This window comes from Vicugna pacos, unplaced genomic scaffold (assembly GCF_048564905.1).
Source record: "Vicugna pacos unplaced genomic scaffold, VicPac4 scaffold_21, whole genome shotgun sequence".
Lineage (NCBI taxonomy): Eukaryota > Metazoa > Chordata > Mammalia > Artiodactyla > Camelidae > Vicugna > Vicugna pacos.
In genome coordinates, this window is record NW_027328742.1 from 16,567,787 (window position 1) to 16,579,792 (window position 12,006).

General features: G+C 36.5%; 1 protein-coding gene across 1 annotated transcript in view; it reads left to right on the forward strand.

Moving 5' to 3' along the window:
• The window catches only part of LOC140694412 (serine/threonine-protein kinase Nek7-like), a 71,914-nt gene that overhangs the window by 28,824 nt on the left and 31,084 nt on the right, over positions 1–12,006 (forward strand). Inside the window, exon 5 of the mRNA XM_072957670.1 lies at positions 11,193–11,301. Within this exon, the coding sequence (XP_072813771.1) occupies positions 11,193–11,301 (109 nt within the window). The remainder of the gene's footprint in view (positions 1–11,192; positions 11,302–12,006) is intronic.

Consider the following 12,006-nt stretch of genomic DNA (forward strand, 5'->3'; position numbering starts at 1 on the left):
GCTACTTCATCTTAATGATTGAGATTCTGTTTCCTTATCTATGAAATTGGGTTAATACCTGCCTTGGAGTGTCATTATGAGGGCTGAATGATAAATATGTATGTATATATGTATTCTATTTTTATAGGGATATATACAAATATATGCGCACACACATGTAATTATATGTGCCTCTCTGAATATGTTCCATCTGTCCGACAGCTGCTAGAATGTTCTTGTTTCACTTCCTTTATCTCCCCTGTTCCAGGGGCCCTTTGGTAAACAATGGTAGTGGTATAACATGATCTTTTCCTGATACAGGAAGGGTTTTTTTTTTTGCCCTAAGATTCTAAAATTGTTTTCTAAACACTCTAATTTGTGCTAAAAGCTGTTCTTTATAGAAGAGACTACATTATGAAAAAATCATAGGAACTTCTTTTAGGAAGGAATGTGGCAGTGACTTAATGCTTATAAAGGACAGCAGTAGATACTTGGATTCTGAGGAACATGCTTCATTTCTTTATAGTGAGTAATGTTACAGATCATTGTTCATCTCAGTAATATATTTCACTGTCTCAACTCTTCAGCTTAATTGGGGTAGAAGAGGAAATATAGCTCCTGGTCTGTATTCCAGAAAAGAACCTCTGGATAGCGTTGCATCAAAGATTTTTACAAGTAAATAATTAATTGGTTTAGAGCAGACTGACAAATATAATTAAGTAATTTATAGTTGAAATATTCAGTATTTCTCTAATTAGTGACAGAGGAATACCTGAGGCTGTGGTCAGATGAAATTCTTCCCAGATGAGTTTTAGGATAAAAGGAAATCCAGAATTTTTCATCATATATTTCTTTATCAACAGTAGTCAGAAATTTAAAGAAAAAGACTCTTAGAAAAGTTAGGTTGCAGTTTATCAATTTGTTATATATATATGCTATATATTTTCTTTATTGTACCCTAAATTGGACCAGTACATATTCCATTTTGTAGGATGCCTTATTAATCCAGTTTATTTCACTCTTCTGTTTCCAAGAAACATATCTGGTGATGGAGACTTAGTGTAGAGGAGATGAGAGATTAGTCTCAGAAATATATTAACAAGAGCTTTGTTTATTTTAATTTGTCAATAGAAATATTGCTAAAATATTTTAAAATCTTCATAGCCCATTTTGCTAAAATACGGTTTATTCACTGAACTATTTCTAAATTCCTATATTTATAATGGCCCATTAGAAAGTCAATTTGAGAGAGGTAGAAGAAAATACAAGTGCATGTATTTAGCACTATATTTTTTAAAAGCTATATTTTACTGAAATACCAGTAAAACAAAATATAACCCAATGCAATAAATCTCTTAAGGGGAAACTTAGAGGTTTGTTATCTGCCAAAAAATTGTCATACCACACCACACTGGCTAAGAGGGAAGTGAATATTATTCTTACAAATCTTTCATAGTGAAATATGCAATATAAATAATTTAAATGGGTATCTATTTTGTGCCAAGAGTTTGGCACAATTTCAAATAATTAGTTAAGTGCCCCCCCCATTTTATCGAGATGTAATTGGGATACATCACTGTATAAGTTTAAGGGGTGCAGCATAATGATTTGCCTTACATGTAATATATTGTGAAATGAATATTGAAGCAAGTTTAGTTCGCATCCATCATCTCATATAAAATATACAAAAATAAACCTACAATAAAAAGAAAATGCAAAAAAAGAAAAAAAGTCTTTTTTTCCCTTGTGGTGAGGACTTTGAGGATTTAGTCCCTTAACAGCTCTCCACTGTATCGTATGGCAGTGTTGACTGTAGCCTTCATGCTGTACGTTGCATCTCTAGTACTTACTTACCTTTTATTTGTTTTTTGGGGGGAGGAAACTAGGTTTATTTATGTATTTTTCATTTTATTTTATTAATTTTTTTTAAAGTGGAAGTACTGAGGTTTGAACCCAGGACCTTAGCCAGAGCATGCTAAGCACAAACTCTACCACTGAGCTATACCCTCCCCCACTATTTATCTTACTGCTGAAAGTTTGTACCTTTTGACCACTGTCCTCCAGTTCCTCCTGCCTCCTTCCCTCTTCCTCTGATAGCTACAAATTGAATCTCTTTTTTCTATGAGATTTGTGTATTTTAGATTCCACATGTAAGGGACACCATACAATATTTCTCTCTCTCTGACTTATTTCACTTTGCATAATGCCCTCAAGTCCATCCATATTTTTGCAAATGGCAGAATTTTCTCATTTTTATGGCTGAATAATATTCCACTGTATATATGCCACAACTTCTTTATCCATTCATTCATCAGTGGACACTTAGTTTGCTTCCATATCTTGGCTGTTGTAAATAATGCTGCAGTGAAGGTTGGGGGCAGATATGTTTTTGAGTTAGTGTTTTTGTTTCCTTTGAATAGATACCCAGAAGTGGAATTGCTAGATCATATGGTAGTCCTATTTTTAATTTTTGAGGGTCCTCTGTACTCTTTTCCATGGTGGCTGCACCAGTATACAGTCTCACCAGTGGTGCAGAAATGTTCCTTTTCTCCATATCCTTGCCACCATTTATCTCTTGACTTTTTTTTTTTAATGACCATTCTAACAGGCATGAAGTGGTATCTCAGTGTATGCTTGATTTGCATTTCCCTAATGGCTAATGATGTTGAGCATCTTTTCACGTACCTGTAGGCTATTCATATATCTTCTTTGGAAAAATGTCTCTCAGGTCTTTTGCCTACTGGTTAATTGGATTATTTGTGGGTTTTTGCTGTTGAGTTATATGAGTTCTTTGTATATTTTGGATATTAACCCCTCATCAGCTATTTTGTTTGCAAATATTTTTTTCCATTCTGTAAGTTGTCTTTTCACTTTGTTGATGTTTCTTTTGCTGTGCAGAAGCTCTTTATTTGATGTAGTCCTACTTGTGTATTTTTTTATTTCGTTGCTTATGCTTTAGGTGTCATATCCAAAAAAGTCATTGCCAAGACCCATGTCAGGTTGCTTTGTTCCTGTGTTTTCTCTAGGATTTTCATGGTTGCTGGCCTCACACTTAAATCTTTAATTCATTTCAAGTTAACTTTTGTGAGTGATGTAAAATAAGGGTCTAATTTTATTCTTTTACATGTGGATGTCCAATTTTCCCAGCACCAATTATTGAAGAGACTGAATTTTTGAATTCTCCCTTGAGTATTCTTGGCTCCCTTGTCAAATATTAGTTGACTGTAAGTGCTGGGGTTTAATTCTGAGCTCTTGATTCTGTTCCATTGATCTGTGTGTCTGTTTTTATGCCAGTACTGTTCTGTTTTGATTACTGTAGCTTTGTAGTATAGTTTGAAATCAGGACATATCATGCCTCCTGCTTTGTCCTTCTTTCTCAGGATTGCTTTGGCTATTTGGGGTCTTTTGTGGCTCTATATAAATTTTAAAATTTCTGTAAAATTCTTTAAAAAATGCCATTGTGATCATAATAGGGATTGTGTTGAATCTATAGATACCTTTTGGTAGTACTGGTATTTTAATAATATTAATTTTTCCGATCATGAACATGGGATTCTTTTCCATTTATTTGTGTCTTCTTTTATTAGTTTCATTAATATCTAGTAGTTTTCTGAGTAGAGATTTTTCATCTCCTTGGTTAAGTTTACTCCTAAGTACTTTATTGTTTTTGATGCTACTGTAAATGAAATTGTTTTTATTTTATTATTATTCTTTATTTCTTTTGCAGATAATTCATTATTACTCAGTAGTATAGAAATGCTGCTGATTTTTGTATGTTAATTTTATATTCTGCAGCTCTACTGAATTTCTTGATTAGAACTAACAGTTTTTAGGGGGGTGTTGAGGATTTTGTATGTATAAAATCATGTCAGCTTCACACAGAGACAATTTTGCTTCTTCCTACCCAGTTCTGATGCCTTTTATTTGTTTATTTTCTTGCCTGATTGCTGGGGAAGGTTCTCCCCATCTGTGGTATCAGGGGTGGGGAGCATGGGCATCCTTGTCTTGTTCCTGAGCTAGGCTGTCTCCTCCTGCTGTCTCTTCCTACTAATATTTTGAGATGTAGGACTGTTTTCTTGGATTGTCAGCTTTGTATTTTCTACATCGTTACCACCTGTGTGTCTTTCCTTTTAAACTTGGTAGGCGCCTTAAGAGTCTTTTGTAGAGACATAGTGTTAATTTTTTACATTGACTTTTACTGTGTTTAGACATGCACTTTGTGTTAGTTTTTGCCAATTACCACAAACTTAGCAGCTTAAAACAACAAAAATTTAGTATTTCACAATTTTGGAGGGTGAGTGACTTCACATAGTGGTTAGTGAGTTCTCTGCTCAGGGTCTCAGAATTGATCTTATCCGAGGTTTGGGGTTTTCTTTCCTGTTCACTGACTGTTGGGAGAATTCAGCTCCTTGTGGTTGTGTGACTGAAGTCCCCACTCTCCTGCTTGCCAAGGGGTGCCGACCCCTGGTCCTCGAGCCTGCCTGCTCTTCCTGCCATGTGGCCTCTCCACGGCCTGGCAGTTTGCTCCCTCGGGGCCCCAGGAGAGTCTCTGGCTTTGAATCTCTCTGACTTCGACGGATTTACCCGACTAGGTCATGTCTACCCAAGACAATTTCCTGCTTTCCAAAAACAGCCTGTTTAGAACCTCAACTGCATCTGTAAATCCTTCCTGCCACACAGAAAACATAACGTGGGGCTGCTAGTTCATCATAAGCGCACCCAGCTCACACTCAAGGTTGGGGGCGGTTCCCAGAACCAGAGAATTTCGAGGGGTGAGATGTGTCGTAGAATTCTGCTTACCACAGACTTTGATAAGCTAGCTAAAGTATCAACAGTGTTTTGGAGATAATTATTATCTTCAAATATCGTAACTTGTAAATCTTGTTCACCTTCGTGGTGTGGTTGTTTTTCACATTTGCAGACATGTTTTTATTTGTACTTGCCCAAATTTAGAGGCTGTACTGGAAATAAAATCGCTTTGAAATGTCTTTTACAGTCTTGACCTTTGGATCTTTAAAGCAATAAAATCTTCCCAGCAGTGCCATCTGTCTCTGCTCACCCTGATTTACAGTTATTGGGAGATGTGCACGTTCCGTCTCAGCACAAAGTGTGCAGCCCAAGCCGGGCAGCGGTGAGACCTGCCCGTAATGCCAGATGCGGTCTGTTTCCTGCCGAACTGAGCCTCTTGTATAAGATTGTTGTCTGCCGTGTACTGTATATGACTTTAGAGTCATTCAGAAGTCTTAAGGTTACAAGTGAGTGTCTGTATCTGAAAAACCACACAGAATTGCACCTGTGGACGTAGGCTGCTGCACAAGCGTGCACACCTCTGTGCATGCACGTAGGTTTCTGTCTCTGTGACATGTGTGTGCAGGTGTGTCATACAGCAGCGTTTTTATAGAAGCAGTGTTACTGATAAAATACCACTTGGGTTTTCTTTCACACCTAAGAAGTCTGGTAGCAGTATTTCACTTTATTAAAGTCCCTAAATAGTGTCAAACTTAGAGTGTCAAAAATGATGTCCCATCGTGACCAGTATGGAGCTCCGTGAGCATAATGAAACAGTGATGGGTAAGCTTGGAACTGTGTTTACCTGGGAAAAGTTAAAACATAACTTTCAAGGAACTTTCTGCTCCTTTTATTTGAAGTTTAATATGGACTGAAAGCTGCCTTTTGAAACCCATTTACCACCCCAACCTGCAGGTCTGTGGACAGTCGAGTAGGGAGAAGAGGTCCAGCCCCCGCCCCATTATTTTTCATTCAGATTTCTACCGGGAGACTTTGTTTTCCTTGTTCATTAAGGATATTGAAATATCTTTCCAGCTGTCTCACTGCTGTCTGGTTTAACATAACCAGAAAGAGTTCATTGAAGAGGCAGTGCTTCCGTTTATCTTCGTGACCGTCTGTGTCTTCCGGAAGGCTGGCGCTCTGCTTTGCTGTCTCACCCCCCCACCCCCCTGTCTCTAGTGCGCTGATGCAGCAGAGAAGACATCGCCAGTATTTGCAAGGATTTTCCCTTCAGTTTTAGGAACATGGAGGCTCCCCTTAAGAATTATCCGCATGGCAGCAACACAGGCACCATTCCCTGTAGTAGTTATGGTGCATTCTTATGTTTTTCACTGATTTTCAGAAAAATCCTAAGTCTCCTTGATATTGATGTACCAACTCTCAGAGGACAGCTTTTGGGGTGGGGGAGAACATTGTGACGTTGTAGGAGCTTATTATTCTTGTTTGTTGAATAACTTTCTCTTTTTTCCCCCGGGGTTTAATTGCTCAGAAAAATAATCTTTATCTGTTTCATATTTTATATCATAAAATAAAGTAAAATTTCCACTCCCATTATTAGCCATGTGATTTTGCTTTGTGGATAGATTATGTTGATATTCTATTAAATTATTATCTAGAAACAGCTGAGTACTCTCAGCAGATTTTTCAAGCATTATAGGGAAGGAAGACTAGTAGCTCTTGCATGGGAAATATTTTATCAAAGGGGATAAAATGAGACTCAGGTGATAAGTATTTTTAGTGAGCTCCTGGCCGCCAGGCCCATTCTACTCACATCTCCTAAAGCACTTTAAGGTGCCTAAATGCAAATTAGCATTACAGGACCAAGTCCTACTTGAGGCGTAACTATTTTATGCGTTTATGTAATTCCCCAAATTGTCTGCAGCAAGTGCTTGTACGGTTTAGTCTGTTGAGACCTGCTTATACCTTCACAGGGAAAGTGTTTCCAGAGAAAGATCTATGTATAATAAAAATCACACTTAGAACTGTCAAGTTACACTTTTAGAAGCATTCTATCTTTTCCATCACCCAATCTCTGTAAATTTAATTCTTTGAAATAACCATTGCAAAATGTAGTCTTATGAAGGTACATTGTGATCACAGAAATGTTTGGCAACACAACATCCTTTCTGATGACGAATGTCACGAAGCACTCTGACAACCTGTCATCTCCTGTGGCGACTGGATATAGTATTAACTAGACCTGTGGGGATCTTTGAGATACTGTTAGTTTTTTCCCTTGTTTCTGTTAACTGGAGATTTAAAGACAGGACATGCCAGTAAAATTTATTATTTTTAAGTGTGAAAAATAGTGCCCATCAGACATAATTACAAATAACTGAGATGGTGGCACCATAGTGGTGGGGACCACACAGATCACCCCCAAACTCTGCTCAGTATAGTGAGGACACCGAGGCCCAGCAAGATTAAGTGATTTGTTCAAGGTCACACAGCCATGCCTGTCAAGCCTCACCAGCAGGTCTGCTATTAAAAGGTGACTGTGGATTATGTGTGTGGCACATTAAGCACTTGCCAGCACTCCCGAGCAGGAAGTGTTTCCTCGTGTTGAACATGAACGACTCCCTCTGGTCAGACGTCTGGAAGGGATGGAGCAGCTGGTGCCTGCAGCTCCGGTTCTCCTTGCCTTCGTCATTTCTCATTATTTAATTACCATTTCTCCTAATCTTCTTCAGAGATGACTTGTCTGCCAGGATTGTATTTGTTGTTGTTTTTCTGGTTCTGTTTTTAACTACAGCAGCGCACTTCCAAAGGATGCTTGGTATATGGTTCCCAGGACCAGCTACATAATTGTGGGTCCCCTTGTGAACAAATGGTGAAGGATTTCTAGATGGCAGAACAGAGCATCACACCAAGTCACTCCTGCGTGACTGTCCAGGCTGCACGCCCATGAAGCCGGCCCGGTGGTTCTGGATGTTTTGTCTGAAACTTTCTTCTTTAAAGATTAACATATCAAACTGTGGGCTTAAATGTTTTGATACACTATGGAGATTAATTTTTTAATCAAACAAGAAGATAATTTTCTTTTTTGTGTGCGCATATATGTGTATATATTTATTGAGGTATAGTCAGTTTACAATGTTGTGTCAATTTCTGATGTACAGCGTAATGCTTCAGTCATAGAAAAATAACAGATGACACCACTTATATGTGAAATCTAAAAAAAAAGGACAAACTTATTTACAAAACAGAATTTCCTGTTCTCTTTGTGGCTGAGTTTATGCTAGTTAGTATCACTGACACTTTTCCCGAGATTTCTGGAGGAGGAATGCCAGAATCGCAAAACATAGAAACGAGAAATGTGTGTTCTGCGTGGAGTAGAGGTGTCTAGATTCAGGCACCAGGCGACCCAGCTGAGTCCAAAAACTGGTACTTGATAATCAGTATCCACCGTGTAATTCGGTTTGGGCGTTTAATTTGTAGGAGGATGTTTGACAATTAAAAAAAAAAAGTGATGTGACTATTTTCCAAAAATCTTTGAGTGGAAGCAGCTTGCATCAGCTAGCCTCTTCTATATTAATACACACGACTTCAGTGACCCTGCACGTGTGCTTTACCAGATATGCTGAATTTCACAAGTGAGGATAAGCTATAATCTGATGTTTGTATATACATTTTATATGTACATCGACTAGCTTTTTGTTATGTCTATTTTGTGATGTGAATAATGTTCAGTTTTTTTTGAATAATGTTGATGGAGGTAGAAAATATGTTTCTAAAATAAACAACACTTGAAGCTTTGCATGGAAAAAAGATGAACCTACTTTAAAAGAAGACTAAATAAAAATTCTGTCCAAGTGGTCAGGTATTCCTCAGTGCTGATTTCTGCATTTTCATGACTTTTTAGATATTTTATTTTCAGATGTAAAAAGTTTAATTTCTATTTTATAATATATAGTAAAAATGCCATATCCCATGTTTTTTCACATAAGTCTTTGATACCAACCTTTAAAAAATTATTGCTTTATTAGAAACTTATCACATGACAAGTAAATGTATATTTTTTATTTCTATATGTTCGCATTAGATTTTTTTTTTCTGACTCTAGACCTGAATATGTGGGGCTGTCTTTTTTTTTTCAGAGAAAAATAGGATTTTTGCAGTGTCACTTGACTAGATAATTAACTTTTAAAAGATGTGTATATATTAGAATAAGTTAAGAGAAAGTTGTTCTTTTTTTTTAATACTGTGGCATTATGAAATTTCCTCCTTTGTAGTGCTAACATACATTTTATCAGTAGTAAAAAGAATTCAAATTTTCACTGCCTTTTTCCTGTTCATTCTCTTTTTAAGAGATGGTCAACAGTGCCACCATCAGAACAGACAGACTTGTCTCATCATAAGCATTGGTTTTCTCAAAAAAGCCTCCACTCAAGGATGGTTGGAAAACAGCGTATGTTTAAACAGACACATAAAAAATATTGGGAGCTATCAATGACATAATGAAACTGCTTTTGATCAAATCAAATTCATAAAATCATTCTTCAAAAACGTGTTACTAATTTGGATACTTACATTTTGCCAAGTGTTCTGTCTAGGTAGCCTTGTATTGATACAGTTTATTGTTACCATCTTTAATTTGTTGATAGAAACAATCTGAGAGAAGAATATGAAGACATGAAAACAATCAGGCCATCTTGGCCTGTTCACGACTTCCATTTTGAGGCAGTCTTTTCATTCTGCCCTTTCCTTTATATATGATTTATTTTTTAATGATGGGACTTTAAACTGTGAAGTTAATTATAATTATGATGATTTCAGAATCTATATTAAAGCATAAAATTTTCTTTCATGGTCTGATACTTACATGATATGGTGTATTTATTTTTAACTGGAAAGCAACCTGGTCCCCATCTTGTGTTGACATCAAACAGTCTTCTGATATGCTAATCCAGCGTCAGGGAGAGACAGGCTTGATTTGGACTCATTCCAAGTCTGAGAGAAAATTATGTGTAAGAGCTGATTTTGCAGCTCTGCCCCCACAGAAAGAAAACTGATGCCGACACAGCCTGCAATTAATAAGACTTAATATTGAAACATGATATGGGAGGTTTCCACCATTTCAGTAATAGCCCTGATTTGCTTTTTAATTACCTGGTCACCTTATTGTTACTTGGTTTTTGCTACTAATATAATAGCCATTGAAATTGCCAGTAAATTCATTTCTATAGTGTGTGTTACAGTAAAGATTAACCAAAAGTTACTCATCTTTCCTTAAAGCTTTGTCCTTTGATGTGTTGAGCGCATGTGAGACAGCAGATCTGCTCCTTTGCTGGGGATGAAGGAGGGGCGGCAGCAGGCTGCCCCTTTCTGTTTCCCTTTCAGCTGCCTTCACCTGCTCACGAGGGTGGAAACTGAGCCTGTTGTTTTGCTGAAATGGCTGAAGTACCGTATTCAGTAATCCAGAAATCAAATTAGTAAAACTTCCAAAAATGCAGATAAAACACATTAAAGCACATCTTTAAATGTTGATATATGTCTGTCTGTCTGTCTATCTATCTATCAATAATAAAGTTAAAATTATCTGATACAGTACTTCATTTTGGTTATTTAGAAATTTTGCCAAGTAGGAAACCAGTTACATTTTTATTTTTGAAAAATAATTTTTACGTAAAGAATCATTATAGATCTCATGAAGCCAAGAGCGTTGCTCTTGAATGAGCGTATTACTGGTGTCCCCTTCCAGCCAGTGCCCTGTAGGAGAGCAGGCCTGAATACAGCCCTTTGGTTTTGCAGTTTATTTTAGGTCTCGCCCTTTTGTACGAGGTATCTCCCCTTTGTACAAGGTGCCACCCCTCTCCAGTGCAGCCTTTCTGTGCTCTGCTTTTTGCACCGGTCTTCCTGTGACGTTTTTCTTCCATGAAGTTTAGTTTCATTCATTCAAGGCAAAGTTTGACTTGTAATATGCAGTGAATATTCATGAAAATTTTTCACATAAATCCCTTTTATTTGTTTAATTTTTAATAAATTAAGTGATATTTCATATCACCAGGGTTCAGCATTTAAAAGGAATTCATAGTGAAGCCTTTTGTCAAGAGAAGAACTGTCTTGCAATGAAAATAATTATCTTCAGATCTAGACTTTTTCATTCTGGCTTTTCTTACAATAAAATTTGACCTCCTACTTTTAGGATAAGAAATTATTTTACATGGATGTTAATTGTTTTGAAATAGGTGGACATCACAGAGATGTAGTGATATGACCTGTGCTAACTTGAGATATGCTGGGAGAAATTTAAGCATTATGTCAGGTAAAAATCTTAGAATCATTTCAATGTGGAAATTCATGTTTTTAAGATGAGGGCAGGTAGATAAAAGTAGGTGTTTTTCTGATTTAAGGCTTTTGCACATCAGAATCTAGTGTGAAGGTATTTTAGGTTTTTTAAATCTTATTTTTAATTTATCGAACAGCATTTTAAGAAACAAAAGAGGCTAATTCCTGAAAGAACCGTTTGGAAGTACTTTGTCCAGCTCTGCAGTGCGCCGGAGCACATGCATTCTCGGCGGGTCATGCACCGAGGTGAGTCAGTAAGCCACGGGCCACTTAGCGCAGTTCTAAACAACACACGTTACCAGGCCGTCTGAGAGTAAATGCCTTCCAGTCACTGCATATTACTGTGCTTTCCTAAGTAATGTATTTCCAAATTGTAATTTTACTAGAATGATAAGCTTTTAAGTGAAGCCCTGCTTGGTTTTAAATAAGAATGAGAATTAGTTATTTTTCTGTTTGACTTTTTTTTTTTTACTGACTATGTTAGTAAAGGAAAAAAAATAGATGCAGGAAGCAGTTGAATATACATAAGGAAGAGGTTTTCTTTTTTTATGAACAGCATACATTATAGCTACTTAGATTTTTAATTATCAGCATTCACTCTTAATATATTCTTGAGTATTAGTCAAATGGTAGGGCAAAATGTATGAAGGTTACATCATGAAGGAATTGATCCGTTGATTTTTAGGGTGTGAAAAACTTCAGCTTAAATTTATTTAAGCAATTAAAATTTCTAAGGTCATCTAAGTAAATAATAACATAATTTTGGTAAGTAAATAATAATGAAGTTAAGATTTTCTATTTTATGTAAACATATCAATAAATCACTAATTAGTAAGATAGCTTATTTAAAATTGATATAAGAAAGGCACAGATTTATTTTATACTTTGAATTTCACAGAAGTGTATTTGAAAGTGGAAAGCAAGGTGCATTTTAAATCCTGCATTGATGGA